Genomic DNA, 24,806 nt, shown 5'->3' with positions numbered 1-24,806 from the left:
ACTGTGTAAGGAATAGGGTGACATTGGGACACGTATGTCACTGTGTAAGGAATAGGGTGCCATTGGGACACGTACCTCACTGTGTAAGGAATAGGGTGCCATTGGGACACGTACCTCACTGTGTAAGGAATAGGGTGCCATTGGGACAGGTTTAATAATGAGTTTTTTTTATTTTTTTTACCTTCAAATGTTCTGTTCCACATACGATAGGTGATCTCTGCTCCGTCCTTCTTGGTGAGGCCGTTCCTGATGGCTTCGTGCAGCGCCAGGGCGTACAGCAGCAATGCATCATGGAACCTTCCACAAACATGTTGATCTGGAGGGGGAGACAACAGACAGGAATATTAGAATCATAATAATACATGAAGATAAGAGATGAAACTAATGAATGAATGACAGATTCATCAAATAAAGAAACCAAAAACAGATAGTCCTTTCATACTATATAAACACGGTGTTGTCTTGCAGTGGGTCTCTGGCCTTCAAATACTTTAGAGTGATTAATGAGAAGAAAACATTGGACCCAGATGCAAAGTCTCTTAGATGGATTCGTTCCTCTTTACTCAGGTTGTCAAGGCAACTGCCAACAACTAATTTGGCAATTTATTGAAGGGAGGGAGGGAGGGGGATGATGGGAGGAAGGAGAGCTGATAACAGAGGATGGTAGGGTAAGGTACAGAAGAGGTTGTCCCCGCCCCAATCTGGTGATGGCAGGGGAAACACTGAATTCCAATGCATAGGTAACATCTCAGAATAATGATTCAAATCAAATCGAACTTTATTTGTCACATGCGCCGAATATACAACAGGGGTGTCACAACCTACTAGACCTTATGTCACAACCTACTAGGAGTGGTGGGTTGGAATCAGGATGTAATTGTCACAGCCTACGAGGAGTGGTGGGTTGGAATCAGGATGTAATTGTCACAGCCTACTAGGAGGGGTGGGTTGGAATCAGGATGTAATTGTGGTGGTGGGTTGGAATCAGGATGTAATTGTCACAGCCTACTAGGAGTGGTGGGTTGGAATCAGGATGTAATTGTCACAGCCTACTAGGAGTGGTGGGTTGGAATCAGGATGTAATTGTCACAGCCTACTAGGAGTGGTGGGTTGGAATCAGGATGTAATTGTCACAGCCTACTAGGAGTGGTGGGTTGGAATCAGGATGTAATTGTCACAGCCTACTAGGAGTGGTGGGTTGGAATCAGGATGTAATTGTCACAGCCTACTAGGAGTGGTGGGTTGGAATCAGGATGTAATTGTCACAGCCTACTAGGAGTGGTGGGTTGGAATCAGGATGTAATTGTCACAGCCTACTAGGAGGGGTGGGTTGGAATCAGGATGTAATTGTCACAGCCTACTAGGATTGGTGGGTTGGAATCAGGATGTAATTGTCACAGCCTACTAGGAGTGGTGGGTTGGAATCAGGATGTAATTGTCACAGCCTACTAGGAGTGGTGGGTTGGAATCAGGATGTAATTGTCACAGCCTACTAGGAGTGGTGGGTTGGAATCAGGATGTAATTGTCACAGCCTACTAGGATTGGTGGGTTGGAATCAGGATGTAATTGTCACAGCCTACTAGGAGTGGTGGGTTGGAATCAGGATGTAATTGTCACAGCCTACTAGGAGTGGTGGGTTGGAATCAGGATGTAATTGTCACAGCCTACTAGGAGTGGTGGTTTGGAATCAGGATGTAATTGTCACAGCCTACTAGGAGTGGTGGGTTGGAATCAGGCGCAGAGAGCAGGGTTCAGTATATCGTGATTTATTCTCCGGCCAAAAAACGGTCACGCCAACATACAGGGCGCATAGAACAGACCAGCCCAAACACAGGACCAAACAGTCCGGAGAATACAAAACATGAAAACCACAACCAACAGAGTAACAAAAACAATCCCGCACAAAACAAGGGCGGGACAACCTACTACATATAGGGAAGCTAATTAAACCAAAATACACACAGGTCAAACTAATAAGACAAAACCAACAGACAAACGAAAAAGGGATCGGTAGCGGCTAGTAGGACGGTGACGACGACCGCCGAGCACCGCCCCAACAGGCAGGAGAGCCAACTTCAGCGGAAGTCGTGACACCTTACTGTGAAATGCTGACTTACAAGCCCTTAACCAACAGCGCAGTTGAGTTAAGAAAATATTGACCAAATAAAGTTTCAAAAATAATTATAAGTAACACAATAACAAGGCTATATAGAGGGGGTATAGGTTAGTAATGTCTAGTATCATAGAGTTGTATGATCTTCTACGTCATTAACAAAGAAAAACTGTGATTATTTCAGCCTGATTTCTGTTTTTGTGTTTGTGGAAACAAAATGCCCACTGCTTACCATATCAGTCATGAAACACCACAGAAAATCACAGTCATAATTTTCTTTTCACTGGCAATTTACAACCTAAGTACTAGAAAAATAATGAGTTCCTCCGCATACACAGTCTCTTACTAAACAAACAATTTGGTCTATATTTGTTTTCACAAAAAAAAAAAAAAAAAAAAAAGATATTGAAATGTTTTCCATTCCACTTAGACACAGTGCGTCATTGTGTGTGATACCCATCTCATAGCGTGGTCCTGTAGAAGACCTGCGTTCTAATGGGGCAAAACAACATGCTCTACCTCGTTCTACGTGGTTTCCTCTAAGCCAGATGATTCATGGAGGAACCAAGGTTCATCTCACCTCCATTTTCCAACACAGTAATCAGTTTTCTAAAACAATCTTTAATCAACTGTAACTATGTGTCTTTACTTCCTTTCAGTAATATATATTATTATATATATTTTTTTCACCTTTATTTAACCAGGTAGGCCAGTTGAGAACACCTTTATTTAACCAGGTAGGCTAGTTGAGAACACCTTTATTTAACCAGGTAGGCTAGTTGAGAACACCTTTATTTAACCAGGTAGGCCAGTTGAGAACACCTTTATTTAACCAGGTAGGCCAGTTGAGAACACCTTTATTTAACCAGGTAGGCCAGTTGAGAACACCTTTATTTAACCAGGTAGGCCAGTTGAGAACACCTTTATTTAACCAGGTAGGCCAGTTGAGAACACCTTTATTTAACCAGGTAGGCCAGTTGAGAACACCTTTATTTAACCAGGGAGGCCAGTTGAGAACACCTTTATTTAACCAGGGAGGCCAGTTGAGAACACCTTTATTTAACCAGGTAGGCCAGTTGAGAACACCTTTATTTAACCAGGTAGGCCAGTTGAGAACACCTTTATTTAACCAGGTAGGCCAGTTGAGAACACCTTTATTTAACCAGGTAGGCCAGTTGAGAACACCTTTATTTAACCAGGTAGGCTAGTTGAGAACACCTTTATTTAACCAGGTAGGCTAGTTGAGAACACCTTTATTTAACCAGGTAGGCCAGTTGAGAACACCTTTATTTAACCAGGTAGGCCAGTTGAGAACACCTTTATTTAACCAGGTAGGCCAGTTGAGAACACCTTTATTTAACCAGGTAGGCCAGTTGAGAACACCTTTATTTTAACCAGTTGAGAACACCTTTATTTAACCAGCCAGTTGAGAACACCTTTATTTAACCAGGTAGGCCAGTTGAGAACACCTTTATTTAACCAGGTAGGCCAGTTGAGAACACCTTTATTTAACCAGGTAGGCCAGTTGAGAACACCTTTATTTAACCAGGTAGGCCAGTTGAGAACACCTTTATTTAACCAGGTAGGCCAGTTGAGAACACCTTTATTTAACCAGGTAGGCCAGTTGAGAACACCTTTATTTAACCAGGTAGGCCAGTTGAGAACACCTTTATTTAACCAGGTAGGCCAGTTGAGAACACCTTTATTTAACCAGGTAGGCCAGTTGAGAACACCTTTATTTAACCAGGTAGGCCAGTTGAGAACACCTTTATTTAACCAGGTAGGCCAGTTGAGAACACCTTTATTTAACCAGGTAGGCCAGTTGAGAACACCTTTATTTAACCAGGTAGGCCAGTTGAGAACACCTTTATTTAACCAGGTAGTTGGCACCTTTATTTAACCAGGTTGAGAACACCTTTATTTAACCAGGTAGGCCAGTTGAGAACACCTTTATTTAACCAGGTAGGCCAGTTGAGAACACCTTTATTTAACCAGGTAGGCCAGTTGAGAACACCTTTATTTAACCAGGTAGGCCAGTTGAGAACACCTTTATTTAACCAGGTAGGCCAGTTGAGAACACCTTTATTTAACCAGGTAGGCCAGTTGAGAACACCTTTATTTAACCAGGTAGGCCAGTTGAGAACACCTTTATTTAACCAGGTAGGCCAGTTGAGAACACCTTTATTTAACCAGGTAGGCCAGTTGAGAACACCTTTATTTAACCAGGTAGACCAGTTGAGAACACCTTTATTTAACCAGGTAGGCCAGTTGAGAACACCTTTATTTAACCAGGTAGGCCAGTTGAGAACACTTTATTTAACCAGGTAGGCCAGTTGAGAACAAGTTCTCATTTACAACTGCGACCTGGCCAAGATAAAGCAAAGCAGTGAGACACAAACAACAACACAGAGTTACACATAAACAAAAGTACAGTCAATAACACAAGAGAAAGAAAAATATAAATATCTATGTGTGTAGAAGACTAGGGAGGTAAGGCAATAAATAGGCCCTAGAGGTGAAAATAATTACAACTTAGCATTAATACTGGAGTGATAGATGTGCAGATGGTGATGTGCAAGTAGAGATACTGGGGTGCAAAAGAGCAAGAGTATAAATAACAATATGGGGATGAGGTAGATGGATTGGCTATTTACAGATTGGCTGTGTACAGGTACAGTGATCGGTAAGCTGCTCAGATAGCTGATGCTTAAAGTTAGAGAGGGAGGTATGGGTCTCCAGCTTCAGAGATTTTTGTTCCAGTCATTGGCAGCAGAGAACTGGAAGGAAAGGCGGCCAAAGCAAGTGTTGGCTTTGGGGATGACCAGTGAGATATACCTGCTGGAGCACGTGCTATGGGTGGGTGTTGCAATGGTGACCAGTGAGCTGAGATAAGGCGGGGCTTTACCTAGCATAGACATATAGATGACCTGGAACCAGTGGGTTTGGTGACAGATATGTAGTGAGGGCCAGCCAATGAGAGCATACAGGTCGTACTATATGTGGCTTGGGTGACAAAACAGGAAGCCGATTCTAGATTTAATTCTGGATTGGAGATGCTTAATGTGAGTCTGGAAGGAGAGTTTACAGTCTAACCAGACACCTACTGTAGGTATTTGTATTTTCTAAGTCAGAACCGTCCAGAGTAGCGATGCTAGTCGGGCGGGAGGGTGCAGGCAGCAATTGGTTGAAGAGCATGCACTTAGTTTTACTAGCAATTAAAAGCAGTTGGAGTCCACGGAAGGAGAGTTGTATGGCGCTGAAGCTCATTGGTAGGTTTGTTAGCACAGTGTCCATTGAAGGGCCAGATGTATGCAGAATGTGTCATCAGCGTAGAGGTGGATCAGAGAGTCACCAGCTGCAAGAGGGCGACATCATTGATATATACAGAGAAAAGAGTCGGTCCAAGAATTGAACCCTGTGGCACCACCATAGAGACTGCCAGAGGTCCAGACAATAGGCCCTCCAATTTGACACACTGAACTCTATCTGACAAGTAGTTGGTGAACCAGATGAGGAAGCCAAGGCTGTTGAGTCTGCCGATAAGAATGCGGTGATTGACCAAGTTGAAAGCCTTGGCCAGGTCGATGAAGACGGCTGCACAGTACTGTCTTTAATCAATGGCGGTTATGCTATCATTTAGTACCTTGAGCGTGTCTGAGGTGCACCCAAAACCAGCTCGGAAACCAGATTGCATAGTGGAGAAGGTATGGTGGGATTCGAAATGGTCGGTGACCTGTTTGTTAACTTCGCTTTCGAAGATTTTAGAAAGGCAGGGCAGGATGGATATAGGTCTAACAGTTTGGGTCTAGAGTGTCTCCCCCTTTGAAGAGGGGGATGACCGCGGCAGCTTTACAATCTTTGGGGATCTCAGACGATACAGAAGAGCGGTTGAATAGGCTAGTAATAGGGGTTGCAACAATTTCGGTGGATCATTTTAGAAAGAGAGGGTCCAGATTGTCTAGTCCAGCTGATTTTTAGGGGTCCAGATTTTGCAGCTCTTTCAGAACATCAGCTATCTTGATTTGGGTGAAAGAGAAGTGGGGGGGAGGAGCCGTAGAAAAATGCTTATTGAAATGATCTATTATAGTAGATTTTTCAATGGTGACAGTGTTTCCTAGCCTCAGTGCAGTGGGCAGCTGGGAGGAGATGCTCTTGTTCTCCTTGGACTTTACAGTGTCCAAAACTTTTGGGAATTTGTGCTACAGGAAGCAAATGTCTGTTTGAAAAAGCTAGCCTTTGCTTTCTTTACTGCTTGTGTACATTGTTTCCTGACTTCCCTGAAAAGCTGCATATTGCGGGGCTATTCGATGCTAATGCAGAAAGCCACAGGGTGTTTTTGTGCTGGTCGAGGGCAGTCAAGTATGGAGTGAACCAAGGGCTGTATCTGCTCTTAGTTCAACATTTTTGAATGGGGCGTGCTTATTTAAGATGGTGAGGAAAGCACTTTTAAAGAACAACCAGGCATCCTCTACTGACGGGATGAGCTCAATGTCCTTCCAGGATAACCGGGCCAGGTCGATTAGAAAGGACTGCACGCAGAAGTGTTTTAGGAGCCTCTCGGGTGGCTCTGCATCGCAATGCTAGATGTGCCACCAGAGACTCTGGGTTCGAGCCCAGGCTCTGTCGCAGCCGGCCGCAACCGGGAGGCACATTTGGCCTAGCGTCGTTCGGGTTAGGGAGGGGTTGGCCGGTAGGGATATCCTTGTCTCATCGCACGCTAGCGACTCCTGTGGCGGGCCAGGCGCAGTGCACGCTGACCAGGTCGCTAGGTGTACGGTGTTTCCTCCGACACATTTGTGCGGCTGGCTTCCAGGTTGGATGCGCGCTGTCTTAAGAAGCAGTGCAGCTTGGTTGGGTTGTGTTTTGGAGGACGGATGGCTCTCGACCTTTGCCTCTCCCGAGTCCATGCGGGAGTTGTAGCAATGATACAAGACAGTAACTACCAGCAATTGGATACCACGAAATTGGGGAGAAAAAGGGGGTGTAAAAAAAATAGAAAAAAAATAGAAGTCTTTTAGGGAGCGTTTGACAGTGATGAGTGGAGGTCGGTTGACCGCGGACCAATAACGGACGCAGGCAATGAGGCAGTGATCGCTGAGATCCTGATTGAAGACAGCAGAGGTGTATTTAGAGGCAAGTTGGTCAGGATGATATCTATGAGGGTGCCCATGTTTACGGATTTGCGGTTGTACCTGGTAGGTTCCTTGATAATTGTGTGAGATTGGGGGCATCTAGCTTAGATTGTAGGGCGGCCGGGATGTTAATCATGTCCCAGTTTAGGTCACCTAACAGTACAAACTCTGAAGATATTCACATACAGTATGGTGTCCAGGGCACCGCTGGGGGTGAGGGGGGTCTTTAACAAGTGGCAACGGTGAGAGACATGTTTCTGGAAAGGTGGATTTCTAAAAGAACTCTGCAGTTCTATCCTGTTAGTAAATTATATTATTATGGATGGACATTTCAGGATTTTTGGTGGCCTTCCTAAGCCAGGATTCAGACACGGCAAGGACATCAGGGTTGGCGGAGTGTGTTAAAGCAGTGAATAAAACAAACTTAAGGAGGAGGCTTCTAATGTTAACATGCATGAAACCAATGCTTTTACGGTTAGAGAAATCAACAAATGAGAGCGCCAGGGGAATGGGAGTGATGTTGGGGGTTGCAGGGCCTGGGTTAACCTCTACATCACTAGAGGAATAGAGGAGGAGTAGGATAATGGTACGGCTAAAGGCTAAAAGAACTGGTCGTCTAGTGTGTTCGGAACAGAGAGAAAAGGGAGCAGATTTCTGGGTGCGGAAGAATAGATTCAAGGCATAATGTACAGACAAGGGTATGGTAGGATGTGAGTACAGTGGAGGTAAACCTAGGCGTTGAGTGATGATGAGAGAGGTTTTGTCTCTAGAGACATTATTTAGACCAGGTGAGGTCACCGCATGTGTGGGAGGTGAATACAGTGGAGGTAAACCTAGGCATTGAGTGATGATGAGAGAGGTTTTGTCTCTAGAGACATCATTTAGACCAGGTGAGGTCACCACATGTGTGGGAGGTGAAACAAAAGGTCTAGCTAAGGGATATTGAGCAGGGCTGGACGCTCTCCAGTGAAATAAGACAATCATCACTAACCAAAACAGCAATGGACAAGACACATTGACATTAGGGAGAGGCATGCATAGCCGAGTGATCATAGGGTCCAGTGAGTAGCTAGGCGAGCTGGAGGCACGGTAATTCAGACAGCTAGCAGGCCGGGGCTGGCAGATGGGCCTCAGTGTGACGTCGCAACGGGAGAGCCTGTTGAAACATCCTCGGACAGTTACGTCGGCAGACCAGTCGTGATGGATCGGCGGGGCTCCGTATCGACAGCAGAGGGTACGGGCCAATTGGCAAAAGAGATATTGAAGCCCAGGAATTGTCTGATGGATCTCTTCGGCTAGCCGGAAGATGGGCCTAGCTCCAGGCCAACTGGTGCTTGCTTCGGGACAGAGACGTTAGCCAGGAGTAGCCACTCGGATAGCAGATAGCTAGCTGCGATGATCCAGAGTAAAGGTTCAGAGCTTTGCAGTAGGAATCCGGAGATTTCTACTGCAATCCGGAGAGAAAAAGCAGTCCGATATTCTCTGGATTGATATCACGCTGTGCACAGGCTGAGTCTGGCTGATAGCCACATCACCGTTAAGCAGTGGCTAACCGACTACTAGCTAGTAGCTAGTTAGCTGGCTAGCTACCGATGGGGTTTCCGGTTCTAAAGTGTACTGAATAGCAGATCCATACCAGATTGGGTGAGGTTCTAAAGTGTACTGAATAGCAGATCCATACCAGATTGGGTGAGGTTCTAAAGTGTACTGAATAGCAGATCCGTACCACATTGGGTGAGGTTCTAAAGTGTACTGAATAGCAGATCCATACCAGATTGGGTGAGGTTCTAAAGTGTACTGAATAGCAGATCCAGACCACATTGACTACTAGCTAGTAGCTAGTTAGCTGGCTAGCTACCGATGGGGTTTCCGGTTCTAAAGTGTACTGAATAGCAGATCCGTACCACATTGACTACTAGCAGGTAGATAGTTAGCTACCGATGGGGCTTCCGGTTCTAAAGTGTACTGAATAGCAGATCCAGACCACATTGGGTGAGGTTCTAAAGTGTACTGAATAGCAGATCCAGACCACATTGACTACTAGCTAGTAGCTAGTTAGCTGGCTAGCTACCGATGGGGTTTCCGGTTCTAAAGTGTACTGAATAGCAGATCCGTACCACATTGGGTGAGGCGGGTTGTAGGAGATGTTCAGTCCGTAGATGGAAATTGAGATTAAAAATATAAAAAATACATACGAATTAAAAAAGTGTAAAAACACGTATATACATGAAGAGAATCAACCAAACGTGGATGAAGGTGCCTCCTACTCAATCCCCTTCACAAGACAATTATCTGTGTGCTGCCGATGACAAACACTAATAGTTGATACCCTAAGAGTTGTGGATACTGTTAGACTGACACCCTAAGAGCTGTGGATACTGTTAGACTGACACTAATAGTTTATACCCCCTAAGAGCTGTGGATACTGTTAGACAGACACTAATAGTTGATACCCTAAAAGCTGTGGATACTGCTAGACTGACACCCTAAGAGCTGTGGATCCTGTTAGGGTATCAACTATTAGTGTCAGTCTAACAGGATCCACAGCTCTGAGGGTGTCAGTCTAGCAGTATCCACAGCTTTTAGGGTATCAACTATTAGTGTCAGTCTTACGGTATCCACAGACACTAATAGTTGATACCCTAAGAGCTGTGGATACTGTTAGACGGACACTAATAGTTGATACCCTAAGAGCTGTGGATACTGTTAGACGGACACTAATAGTTGATACCCTAAGAGCTGTGGATACTGTTAGACGGACACCCTAAGAGCTGTGGATCCTGTTAGACTGACACCCTAAGAGCTGTGGATCCTGTTAGACTGACACCCTAAGAGCTGTGGATACTGTTAGACTGACACCCTAAGAGCTGTGGATCCTGTTAGACGGACACTAATAGTTGATACCCTAAGAGCTGTGGATCCTGTTAGACGGACACTAATAGTTGATACCCTAAGAGCTGTGGATACTGTTAGACTGACACTAATAGTTGCTTTTATTGTTATTTAGTATTATTATTATTTTTTTTACAATATATATAATTTATTTTTTTGAACTCAAGCTGCGGCCCATTCCTGGCAGGGGAAGTTGTCAAGAAAACTATTTTTAAAAATGGGGCGGGGGCACCAAAGCGGTTTGGTCTAGAAGGGATACAGCTTTTGTCAAAATTGACTTTTCGTAGCAGATTTGGTGAATTTACGCAGTAAGTTAGGACAACAAATACAGCAGGTTAGGAGAATTAGGTTAAGATTAGGAGAAGGATTAGGGTTAGCTAAAAATGCCCAAAATATATATTTTTCACGTCAAATTGGACATAAGCTGACCCACGAGGCTGATACTATTCACAGAGGGCTGTGGTTTCATATCTCAGAGTGCGTTTGCTTTCTCAACGCTGACAACACAAGCAGTTGACGTACTTTCCCCCGTTCCAAATATATGGTTCAATTGTTTCAATAAAGGAAAGGGATTTACACAGTTCCAAAAATACCCACACACAGAGCTAAGATTTATCAGAGAATATTTTTGCAGAACAAAAATGCTGACCTGATCTATTCTGAAGAAATATATAGGAGCCAAGGTTTCAGACTACAGTACATGACATCCTGCTTCCACTTAACAACGAGCACCTTTAAAACCCTTGCATGTTACAGAAGTTATATAAGTAGGTCCAGTGGATTGTAAGCAGAATACACACTGTTACGCAGTACATAGTACTGCTGTAGGACATGTTACATAGTACTGCTGTAGGACCTGTTACATAGTACATAGTACTGCTTTAGGACTTGTTACATAGTACTGCTGTAGGACCTGTTACATAGTACTGCTGTAGGACCTGTTACATAGTACATAGTACTGCTTTAGGACCTGTTACATAGTACTGCTGTAGGACCTGTTGCATAGTACTGCTGTAGGAGCTGTTACATAGTACATAGTACTGCTGTAGGACCTGTTGCATAGTACTGCTGTAGGAGCTGTTACATAGTACATAGTACTGCTGTAGGACCTGTTGCATAGTACTGCTGTAGGACCTGTTACATAGTACTGCTGTAGGACATGTTACATAGTACATAGTACTGCTTTAGGACCTGTTACATAGTACTGCTGTAGGACCTGTTGCATAGTCCTGCTGTTGGACCTGTTACATAGTACTGCTGTAGGACCTGTTGCATAGTACTGCTGTTGGACCTGTTACATAGTACTGCTGTAGGACCTGTTGCATAGTACTGTAGGATCAGTACGGAAAGAGGAGAATCTCACAAACCCGATGGTGTGTCACAGCGTCTGTAGGTAACCCGGTTCACAGCGTCTGTAGGTAGCCTGGTTCACAGCACTCTCGTCTGTAGGTAACCCGGTTCACAGCGTCTGTAGGTAACCCGGTTCACAGCACTCTCGTCTGTAGGTAACCCGGTTCACAGCGTCTGTAGGTAACCCGGTTCACAGCACTCTCGTCTGTAGGTAACCCGGTTCACAGCGTCTGTAGGTAACCCGGTTCACAGCACTCTCGTCTGTAGGTAACCCGGTTCACAGCACTCTCGTCTGTAGGTAACCCGGTTCACAGCACTCTCGTCTGTAGGTAACCCGGTTCACAGCACTCTCGTCTGTAGGTAACCCGGTTCACAGCACTCTCGTCTGTAGGTAACCCGGTTCACAGCACTCGTCTGTAGGTAACCCGGTTCACAGCACTCTCGTCTGTAGGTAACCCGGTTCACAGCACTCTCGTCTGTAGGTAACCCGGTTCACAGCACTCCCGTCTGTAGGTAACCCGGTTCACAGCACTCCCGTCTGTAGGTAACCCGGTTCACAGCACTCCCGTCTGTAGGTAACCCGGTTCACAGCACTCTCGTCTGTAGGCAACCCGGTTCACAACACTCTCGTCTGTAGGTAACCCGGTTCACAGCGTCTGTAGGTAACCCGGTTCACAGCACTCTCGTCTGTAGGTAACCCGGTTCACAGCACTCTCGTCTGTAGGCAACCCGGATCACAACACTCTCGTCTGTAGGTAACCCGGTTCACAGCACTCTGTAGGTAACCCGGTTCACAGCACTCTGTAGGTAACCCGGTTCACAGCACTCTGTAGGTAACCCGGTTCACAGCACTCTGTAGGTAACCCGGTTCACAGCACTCTGTAGGTAACACGGTTCACAGCACTCTGTAGGTAACCCGGTTCACAGCACTCTGTAGGTAACCCGGTTCACAGCACTCTGTAGGTAACCCGGTTCACAGCACTCTCGTAGGTAGGTAACCCGGTACCTGATTAAAACATTTATGGTAGTTGGAGGTAGTTGTGAAAAAACATTTTTTAAAAGGGGGGGTAAATATGTATCCATTTGTTTTTATATTTACAAGTATGTTTAGCTGCTAACTTAACCTTTGTGAAGAAATTAAATCAGTGGATTGTATTCTGGGTTGTGACTAGAGCAAGTATAACTGTGACCCGAAAGCAACTTTTCATCAGGAAGTGACCTTAATCCAGGAAGTGACCTTAATCCAGGAAGTGACCTTAATCCAGGAAGTGACCTTAATCCAGGAAGTGACCTTAATCCAGGAAGTGACTGGATTTTTTATTTTTTATTATTTGACCTTTATTTAACCAGGCAAGTCAGTTAAGAAAAAAATTGTATTTTCAATGACTGCCTAGGAACAGTGGGTTAACTGCCTGTTCAGGGGAAGAGCGACAGATTTGTACCTTGTCAGCTCGCGGGTTTGAACTTGCAACCTTCCCGTTATGAGTCCAACGTTCTAACCACTAGGCTACCCTGCCGCCTCTACGCTCTAACCACTAGGCTACCCTGCCGCCTCTACGCTCTAACCACTAGGCTACCCTGCCGCCTCTACGCTCTAACCACTAGGCTACCCTGCCGCCTCTACGCTCTAACCACTAGGCTACCCTGCCGCCTCTACGCTCTAACCACTAGGCTACCCTGCCGCCTCTAACCACTAGGCTACCCTCTACCACCACTAGGCTAACCCTGCCGCCTCTACGCTCTAACCACTAGGCTACCCTGCCGCCGCCTCTGCCGCCTCTACGCCCAACCACGCTCTAACCACTAGGCTACCCTGCCGCTCTAACCACTCTAACCACTAGGCTACCCTGCCGCTCTAACCACTAGGCTACCCTGCCGCCGCTCTAACCACTAGGCTACCCTGCCGCTACGCTCTAACCACTAGGCTACCCTGCCGCCTCTACGCTCTAACCACTAGGCTACCCTGCCGCCTCTACGCTCTAACCACTAGGCTACCCTGCCGCCTCTACGCTCTAACCACTAGGCTACCCTGCCGCCTCTACGCTCTAACCACTAGGCTACCCTGCCGCCTCTACGCTCTAACCACGCTCTAACCACTAGGCTACCCTGCCGCCTCTACGCTCTAACCACTAGGCTACCCCCTGCCGCCTCTACGCTCTAACCACTAGGCTGCCCCTGCTAACCACGCCTAGGCTCTACGCTCTAACCACTAGGCTACCCTGCCGCCTCTACGCTCTAACCACTAGGCTACCCTGCCGCCTCTACGCTCTAACCACTAGGCTACCTGCCACCTCTACGCTCTAACCACTAGGCTACCTGCCACCTCTACGCTCTAACCACTAGGCTACCCTGCCACCTCTACGCTCTAACCACTAGGCTACCCTGCCACCTCTACGCTCTAACCACTAGGCTACCCTGCCACCTCTACGCTCTAACCACTAGGCTACCCTGCCACCTCTACGCTCTAACCACTAGGCTACCCTGCCACCTGCCACCTACGCTCTAACCACTAGGCTACCCTGCCTAACCCTCTACGCTCTAACCACTAGGCTACCCTGCCACCTCTACGCTCTAACCACTAGGCTACCTGCCACCTCTACGCTCTAACCACTAGGCTACCTGCCACCTCTACGCTCTAACCACTAGGCTACCTGCCACCTCTACGCTCTAACCACTAGGCTACCTGCCACCTAACCACTAGGCTACCGCTCTAACCACTAGGCTACCTGCCACCTCTACGCTCTAACCACTAGGCTACCCTGCCGCCTCTACGCTCTAACCACTAGGCTACCCTGCCATCTCTACGCTCTAACCACTAGGCTACCCTGCCGCCTCTACACTCTAAACACTAGGCGCCCCGGTACAGACGGTATGGAACACCTTTGCTACGAGTACGTCTTTGATTCAATGCAGAGGCAGATTTTTGTTTATTTAATACTAAATACACATAGTTTTGAATGCATTTTATGTCATTTCATAAATTTTGCATTTTTTTAAATATAAAATACAGAAATCTAAATTCTCAAGCAAAGGACCTAAAAACTGTCTGGGGGTATTGCCAAACGTCGAGGCAAGTGTTATAAAGGGCCCAGAAGTGTTTTTGGGTGAACTTCCGCTTTAACTTCTGCACACTGGTGAGAAGTCCCACAACATCATGCAGCCTAACAGTAACCTAGCCTTGTCTTGTCTTGTCTTGAGGATATTCTGATCCTGCTGCCTAACAGTAACCTAGCCTTGTCTTGTCTTGAGGATATTCTGATCCTGCTGCCTAACAGTAACCTAGCCTTGTCTTGTCTTGTCTTGAGGATATTCTGATCCTGCTGCCTAACAGTAACCTAGCCTTGTCTTGTCTTGAGGATATTCTGATCCTGCAGCCTAACAGTAACCTAGCCTTGTCTTGTCTTAAGGATATTCTGTTCCTGCTGCCTAACAGTAACCTAGCCTTGTCTTGAGGATATTCTGATCCTGCAGCCTAACAGTAACCTAGCCTTGTCTTGTCTTGAGGATATTCTGATCCTGCAGCCTAACAGTAACCTAGCCTTGTCTTGAGGATATTCTGATCCTGCAGCCTAACAGTAACCTAGCCTTGTCTTGAGGATATTCTGATCCTGCAGCCTAACAGTAACCTAGCCTTGTCTTGTCTTGAGGATATTCTGATCCTGCAGCCTAACAGTAATCTTGCCTTGTCTTGAGGATATTCTGATCCTGCAGCCGTTGAACCAGAAGAGACAGTTGAATTAGTTGAACATGTGTTTGTGCTGTGAACGACCATAAGACTTCACAGCACAAACACTTTTGGGACAAGGCTAGAGTCGAATGGCAACCGGTCAGAATAATGGGACAACTGAACAATAAGGTGTTTTATATACCATTGAGGCAATGCAGGTCTGGTCTGTTGGTGGCAACCTCTACCAACCGTTATCTCTCCCAACAGGACAGTGTGGATGGTGATATCTGCTGGGAACAAGGAGCCTGGAGAGCGACTGAAATAGTTATCTCCCTCCCACAGTAGGTTGAGCCGCAGCCTTCCCCCCTTCTATTCTCTACATAGTGAAATTTGACCAGAGTTTTATGTGTCCTGGTCCAAAGTAGTGCTATGTAAAGGGGAGACTTGGAGTGACACAGGAGTAACACAGGAGTGACCCTGGAGTGACACAGGAGTGACCCTGGAGTAACACAGGAGTGACCCTGGAGTGACCCTGGAGTGACCCTGGAGTAACACAGGAGTGACCCTGGAGTAACACAGGAGTGACCCTGGAGTAACACAGGAGTGACCCTGGAGTGACCCTGGAGTAACACAGGAGTGACCCTGGAGTAACACAGGAGTAACACAGGAGTGACCCTGGAGTGACCCTGGAGTAACACAGGAGTGACCCTGGAGTGACCCTGGAGTAACACAGGAGTGACCCTGGAGTGACCCTGGAGTAACACAGGAGTGACCCGGACATGACCCTGCTGCACAGCCCAATCTGACAGGGCACAGAGAAACAGAGACTGGGGCCTTTGTCTAGTTGCTCTGCACTGAATAACTGGGCCAGAATGTAGTGTGTGATAGTGAGAATGGCTGGGTGGGTTCGCTGGTTAGTTATCTTGACCACAATACAACATCTCTGGAACACACATACTGGACCAATCAGCTTCCTACCAAAGATGGTCATATTCTGCAAACAGAGTTTGTGTTGTGTAGCCTCAGTTGTATAGTCAGTCTGTTAAAGAGGTCCTGTTGTATAGTCAGTCTGTTAAAGAGGTCCTGTTGTATAGTCAGTCTGTTAAAGAGGTTCTGTTGTATAGTCAGTCTGTTAAAGAGGTCCTGTTGTATAGTCAGTCTGTTAACGAGGTTCTGTTGTATAGTCAGTCTGTTAATGAGGTTCTGTTGTATAGTCAGTCTGTTAACGAGGTTCTGTTGTATAGTCAGTCTGTTAAGAGGTTCTGTTGTATAGTCAGTCTGTTAATGAGGTCCTGTTGTATATTCAGTCTGTTAATGAGTTTCTGTTGTATAATCAGTCTGTAACTTGTTATGGCTGGGGGCAGTAATTGAGTAGCTTGGATGAATAAGGTGCCCAGAGTAAACCGCCTGCTACTCAGGCCCAGTTGCTAATATATGCATATTATTAGTAGATTTGGATAGAAAACACTGAAGTTTCTAAAACTATTTGAATGATGTCTGTTAGCATAACAGAACTCATATGGCAGGCAAAAACCTGAGAAAAGTTTAAGTTTGGAGTTTTTCAAGTCATTGGCTATCGAATATACAGTGTCTATGGGGTCATATTGCACTTCCTAAGGCTTCCACTAGATGTCAACAGTCTGTAGAACCTTGTTTGATGTTTCTACTGTGAAGGAGGGGGGAATGGGAGCTGAATGAGTCAGAGGTCTGTGAGAGTGGCATGAGCTGATCACACGCGCTCACGTGAGAGTTAGCTTGCGTTCCATTGCATTTCTACAGAAAAAGGAATTCTCCGTTTGGAACATTATTGAAGATTTATGATAAAAACATCCTAAAGATTGATTCTATACTTTGTTTGACATGTTTCTACGAACTGTAATATGACTTTTCGTCTGAGCTTTCTCCTGGACTTGCCCACACGTCGTGAGTTTGGATTGTGTACTAAACGCGCAAACAAAAAGGAGGTATTTGGACATAAATGATGGACTTTATCGAACAAATCAAACATTTATTGTGGAACTGAGATTCCTGGGAGTGCATTCTGATGAAGATCATCAAAGGTAAGGGAATATTTATAATGTATTTCTGACTTCTGTTGACTCCACAACATGGCGGATATGTATGGCTTGTTTTGTTGTTGTTTTGCAGTACTCATTATTGCATGGTGTGCTTTTTCGGTAAAGCTTCTTTGAAATCTGACACAGCGGTTGCATTAAGGAGAAGTTTATCTAAAGTTCCATGCATTGTATTTTCATCAGTATTTCTGTAAATTGATGTGGCTCTCTGCAAAATTATTGGATGTTTTGGAACTACTGAACATAACGCACTTGTAAACTCAGAATTTTGTATATAAATATGAACTTTATCGAACAAAACATACATGTATTGTGTAACATGAAGTCCTATGAGTGTCATCTGATGAAGATCATCAAAGGTTAGTGATTCATTCTCTCTATTTCTGCTTTTTGTGACTCCTCTCTTTGGCTGGAAAAATGGCTGTGTTTTTCTGTGACTAGGTACTGACCTAACATAATCGTTTGGTGTGCTTTCGTCGTAAAGCCTTTTAGAAATCGGACACTGTCGTGGGATTAACAGCACGTTTATCTTTAAAATGGTGTAAAATACTTCTATGTTTGAGGAATTTTAATTATGGGATTTCTGTTGTTTTGAATTTTACGCCTTGCACTTTCACTGGCTGTTGTCATATCGATCCCGTTAGCGGGATCTAAGCCATAAGAAGAGGTTATGTCATATTTATTACCCCCAGCGGACTAGCCATGGTTATTACACAGTTATTACCCCCATCGGACTAGCCACGGTTATTACCCCCAGCGGACTAGCCACAGTTATTACCCCCAGCGGACTAGCCACGGTTATTACCCCCAGTGGACTAGCCACAGTTATTACCCCCAGCGGACTAGCCACAGTTATTACCCCCAGCGGACTAGCCACAGTTATTACCCCCAGCGGACTAGCCACAGTTATTACCCCCAGCGGACTAGCCACAGTTATTACCCCCAGCGGACTAGCCACAGTTATTACCCCCAGTGGACTAGCCATGGTTATTACACAGTTATTACCCCCAGCGGACTAGCCACGGTTATTACCCTCAGTGGACTAGCCACGGTTATTACCCCCAGCGGACTAGACATGATTATTACCCCCAGCGGACTAGACACATTTATTACCCCCAGCAGACTAGACGTGGTTATTACACAGTTATTACCCCCAGAGGACTAGACATGGTTATTACCCCCAGTGGACTAGACATGGTTATTACAGTTATTACCCCTAGTGGACTAGACATGGTTATTACAGTTATTACCCCCAGAGGACTAGACATGGTTATTACCCCCAGTGGACTAGACATGGTTATTACAGTTATTACCCCCAGAGGACTAGCCATGGTTATTACCCCCAGAGGACTAGACGTGGTTATTACCCCCAGTGGACTAGACATGGTTATTACAGTTATTACCCCTAGTGGACTAGACATGGTTATTACCCCCAGTGGACTAGACATGGTTACTACACAGTTATTACCCCCAGCGGACTAGCCACGGTTATTACCCCCAGTGGACTAGACACGGTTATTACCCCTAGTGGACTAGACACGGTTATTACCCCTAGTGGACTAGACACGGTTATTACCCCCAGTGGACTAGACATGGTTATTACCCCCAGTGGACTAGACATGGTTATTACCCCCAGTGGACTAGACATGGTTATTACAGTTATTACCCCCGGTGGACTAGACATGGTTATTACCCCCAGCAGACTAGACATGGTTATTACACAGTTATTACCCCTAGTGGACTAGACACGGTTATTACCCCTAGTGGACTAGACACGGTTATTACCCCTAGTGGACTAGACACGGTTATTACCCCCAGTGGACTAGACACGGTTATTACCCCCAGTGGACTAGACATTGTTATTACAGTTATTACCCCCAGTGGACTAGACATGGTTATTACCCCCAGCAGACTAGACGTGGTTATTACACAGTTATTACCCCCAGTGGACTAGACACAGTTATTACCCCCAGCGGACTAGCCACGGTTATTACCCCCAGTGGACTAGACATGGTTATTACCCCCAGTGGACTAGACATGGTTATTACCCCCAGTGGACTAGACACGGTTATTACCCCCAGCGGACTAGCCACGGTTATTACCCCCAGAGTACTAGCCATGGTTATTACCCCCAGAGGACTAGCCATGGTTATTACCCCCAGTGGACTAGACATGGTTATTACCCCCAGTGGACTAGACATGGTTATTACAGTTATTACCCCTAGTGGACTAGACATGGTTATTACAGTTATTACCCCCAGTGGACTAGACACGGTTATTACCCCCAGCGGACTAGCCACGGTTATTACCCCCAGTGGACTAGACATGGTTATTACCCCCAGTGGACTAGACACGGTTATTACCCCCAGTGGACTAGACACGGTTATTACCCCCAGCGGACTAGCCACGGTTATTACCCCCAGAGGACTAGCCATGGTTATTACCCCTAGTGGACTAGAAATGGTTATTACAGTTATTACCCCCAGAGGACTAGCCATGGTTATTACCCCCAGAGGACTAGACATGGTTATTACACCCAGCGGACTAGCCACGGTTATTACCCCCAGTGGACTAGACATGGTTACTACACAGTTATTACCCCCAGCTGACTAGACATGGTTATTACAGTTATTACCCCCAGTGGACTAGACACGGTTATTACCCCCAGCGGACTAGACATGGTTATTACAGTTATTACCCCCAGTGGACTAGACATGGTTACTACACAGTTATTACCCCCAGCGGACTAGCCACGGTTATTACCCCCAGTGGACTAGCCATGGTTATTACCCCCAGTGGACTAGACATGGTTATTACAGTTATTACCCCTAGTGGACTAGACATGGTTATTACAGTTATTACCCCCAGTGGACTAGACACGGTTATTACCCCCAGCGGACTAGCCACGGTTATTACCCCCAGAGGACTAGACATGGTTATTACCCCCAGAGGACTAGCCATGGTTATTACCCCCAGAGGACTAGCCATGGTTATTACCCCCAGTGGACTAGACATGGTTATTACAGTTATTACCCCTAGTGGACTAGAAATGGTTATTACAGTTATTACCCCCAGTGGACTAGCCACAGTTATTACCCCCAGTGGACTAGCCACAGTTGTTACCCCCAGCGGACTAGCCACAGTTATTACCCCCAGTGGACTAGCCATGGTTATTACACAGTTATTACCCCCAGAGGACTAGACATGGTTATTACCCCCAGTGGACTAGACATGGTTATTACAGTTATTACCCCCAGTGGACTAGACACGGTTATTACCCCTAGTGGACTAGACATGGTTATTACCCTAGTGGACTAAATGTAATTACCCCAGTGGACTAGACGTGGTTATTGGTTATTACCCCCAGTGGACTAGACACATTTATTACCCCAGCAGACTAGACATGGTTATTACAGTTATTACCCCCAGAGGACTAGACATGGTTATTACCCCCAGTGGACTAGACATGGTTATTACAGTTATTACCCCAGAGGACTAGACATGGTTATTACCCCAGTGGACTAGACACGGTTATTACCCCAGTGGACTAGACATGGTTATTACCCCAGTGGACTAGACATGGTTATTACAGTTATTACCCCCAGTGGACTAGACACATTTGTACCCCCAGCAGACTAGACGTGGTTATTACACAGTTATTACCCCCAGAGGACTAGACATGGTTATTACCCCCAGTGGACTAGACATGGTTATTACAGTTATTACCCCTAGTGGACTAGAAATGGTTATTACAGTTATTACCCCCAGTGGACTAGCCACAGTTATTACCCCCAGTGGACTAGACAGTTATTACCCCCAGCGGACTAGCCACAGTTATTACCCCCAGTGGACTAGCCATGGACACAGTTATTACCCCCAGCGGACTAGCCACAGTTATTACCCCCAGCGGACTAGCCACAGTTATTACCCCCAGCGGACTAGCCATGGTTATTACCCCCAGTGGACTAGACAGTTATTACCCCAGTGGACTAGACATGGTTATTACACAGTTATTACCCCCAGCGGACTAGCCACGGTTATTACCCTCAGTGGACTAGCCACGGTTATTACCCCCAGCGGACTAGACATGGTTATTACCCCAAGCGGACTAGACGTGGTTATTACACAGTTATTACCCCCAGAGGACTAGACATGGTTATTACCCCCAGTGGACTAGACATGGTTATTACAGTTATTACCCCCAGAGGACTAGCCATGGTTATTACCCCCAGAGGACTAGACGTGGTTATTACCCCCAGTGGAATAGACATGGTTATTACAGTTATTACCCCTAGTGGACTAGACATGGTTATTACCCCCAGTGGACTAGACATGGTTACTACACAGTTATTACCCCCAGCGGACTAGCCACGGTTATTACCCCCAGTGGACTAGACACGGTTATTACCCCTAGTGGACTAGACACGGTTATTACCCCTAGTGGACTAGCCACGGTTATTACCCCCAGTGGACTAGACACGGTTATTACCCCCAGTGGACTAGACATGGTTATTACCCCCAGTGGACTAGACATGGTTATTACAGTTATTACCCCCAGTGGACTAGACATGGTTATTACCCCCAGCAGACTAGACATGGTTATTACACAGTTAATACCCCCAGTGGACTAGACACGGTTATTACCCCCAGCGGACTAGACATGGTTATTACCCCTAGTGGACTAGACACGGTTATTACCCCTAGTGGACTAGACACGGTTATTACCCCCAGTGGACTAGACACGGTTATTACCCCCAGTGGACTAGACATGGTTATTACAGTTATTACCCCCAGTGGACTAGACATGGTTATTACCCCCAGCAGACTAGACGTGGTTATTACACAGTTATTACCCCCAGTGGACTAGACACAGTTATTACCCCCAGCGGACTAGACACGGTTATTACCCCTAGTGGACTAGACACGGTTATTACCCCTAGTGGACTAGACACGGTTATTACCCCCAGTGGACTAGACATGGTTATTACCCCCAGTGGACTAGACATGGTTATTACCCCCAGTGGACTAGACATGGTTATTACAGTTATTACCCCCGGTGGACTAGACATGGTTATTACCCCCAGCAGACTAGACATGGTTATTACACAGTTATTACCCCTAGTGGACTAGACATGGTTATTACCCCTAGTGGACTAGACACGGTTATTACCCCTAGTGGACTAGACACGGTTATTACCCCCAGTGGACTAGACACGGTTATTACCCCCAGTGGACTAGACATTGTTATTACAGTTATTACCCCCAGTGGACTAGACATGGTTATTACCCCCAGTGGACTAGACGTGGTTATTACAGTTATTACCCCCAGTGGACTAGACACAGTTATTACCCCCAGCGGACTAGCCACGGTTATTACCCCAGTGGACTAGACATGGTTATTACCCCCAGTGGACTAGACATGGTTATTACCCCCAGTGGACTAGACACGGTTATTACCCCCAGCGGACTAGCCACGGTTATTACCCCCAGAGGACTAGCCATGGTTATTACCCCCAGAGGACTAGCCATGGTTATTACCCCCAGTGGACTAGACATGGTTATTACCCCCAGTGGACTAGACATGGTTATTACAGTTATTACCCCTAGTGGACTAGACATGGTTATTACAGTTATTACCCCCAGTGGACTAGACATGGTTATTACCCCCAGCGGACTAGCCACGGTTATTACCCCCAGTGGACTAGACATGGTTATTACCCCCAGTGGACTAGACACGGTTATTACCCCCAGTGGACTAGACACGGTTATTACCCCCAGAGGACTAGCCACGGTTATTACCCCCAGAGGACTAGCCATGGTTATTACCCCCAGAGGACTAGACATGGTTATTACACCCAGCGGACTAGCCACGGTTATTACCCCCAGTGGACTAGACATGGTTACTACACAGTTATTACCCCCAGCTGACTAGACATGGTTATTACAGTTATTACCCCCAGCGGACTAGACATGGTTATTACAGTTATTACCCCCAGTGGACTAGACATGGTTACTATACAGTTATTACCCCCAGCGGACTAGCCATGGTTATTACCCCAGTGGACTAGCCATGGTTATTACCCCCAGTGGACTAGACATGGTTATTACAGTTATTACCCCTAGTGGACTAGACATGGTTATTACAGTTATTACCCCCAGTGGACTAGACACGGTTATTACCCCCAGCGGACTAGCCACGGTTATTACCCCCAGCGGACTAGCCACGGTTATTACCCCCAGTGGACTAGACACGGTTATTACCCCCAGTGGACTAGACACGGTTATTACCCCCAGTGGACTAGACACGGTTATTACCCCCAGCGGACTAGCCACGGTTATTACCCCCTTGCGGACTAGCCACGGTTATTACCCCCTTGCGGACTAGCCACGGTTATTACCCCCAGAGGACTAGCCACGGTTATTACCCCCAGAGGACTAGCCATGGTTATTACCCCCAGAGGACTAGCCATGGTTATTACCCCCAGTGGACTAGACATGGTTATTACAGTTATTACCCCCAGTGGACTAGACACGGTTATTACCCCCAGCGGACTAGCCACGGTTATTACCCCCAGAGGACTAGCCATGGTTATTACCCCCAGAGGACTAGCCATGGTTATTACCCCCAGAGGACTAGCCATGGTTATTACCCCCAGAGGACTAGCCATGGTTATTACCCCCAGTGGACTAGACATGGTTATTACAGTTATTACCCCTAGTGGACTAGAAATGGTTATTACAGTTATTACCCCCAGTGGACTAGCCACAGTTATTACCCCCAGTGGACTAGCCACAGTTGTTACCCCCAGCGGACTAGCCACAGTTATTACCCCCAGTGGACTAGCCATGGTTATTACACAGTTATTACCCCCAGCGGACTAGCCACGGTTATTACCCCCAGCGGACTAGCCACAGTTATTACCCCCAGCGGACTAGCCACAGTTATTACCCCCAGCGGACTAGCCACAGTTATTACCCCCAGCGGACTAGCCACAGTTATTACCCCCAGCGGACTAGCCACAGTTATTACCCCCAGTGGACTAGCCATGGTTATTACACAGTTATTACCCCCAGCGGACTAGCCACGGTTATTACCCTCAGTGGACTAGCCACGGTTATTACCCCCAGCGGACTAGACATGGTTATTACCCCAAGCGGACTAGACATGGTTATTACAGTTATTACCCCCAGTGGACTAGACACATTTATTACCCCCAGCAGACTAGACGTGGTTATTACACAGTTATTACCCCCAGAGGACTAGACATGGTTATTACCCCCAGTGGACTAGACATGGTTATTACAGTTATTACCCCTAGTGGACTAGAAATGGTTATTACAGTTATTACCCCCAGTGGACTAGCCACAGTTATTACCCCCAGTGGACTAGCCACAGTTGTTACCCCCAGCGGACTAGCCACAGTTATTACCCCCAGTGGACTAGCCATGGTTATTACACAGTTATTACCCCCAGCGGACTAGCCACAGTTATTACCCCCAGCGGACTAGCCACAGTTATTACCCCCAGCTGACTAGCCACAGTTATTACCCCCAGCGGACTAGCCACGGTTATTAC

At 46.4% G+C, this 24,806-nt stretch overlaps 1 protein-coding gene across 1 annotated transcript in view; it reads right to left on the bottom strand.

Moving 5' to 3' along the window:
* The window catches only part of LOC115111147 (atrial natriuretic peptide receptor 3-like), a 127,239-nt gene that overhangs the window by 26,747 nt on the left and 75,686 nt on the right, over positions 1-24,806 (bottom strand). The window contains 2 exon segments of the mRNA XM_065011319.1: positions 182-298; positions 301-316. Coding sequence (XP_064867391.1) covers positions 182-298; positions 301-316 — 133 coding nt within the window.

This window comes from Oncorhynchus nerka, linkage group LG27, assembly GCF_034236695.1.
Source record: "Oncorhynchus nerka isolate Pitt River linkage group LG27, Oner_Uvic_2.0, whole genome shotgun sequence".
NCBI classification, from domain to species: Eukaryota; Metazoa; Chordata; class Actinopteri; order Salmoniformes; family Salmonidae; genus Oncorhynchus; species Oncorhynchus nerka.
This window is presented reverse-complemented; position numbering and strand designations above follow the sequence as displayed.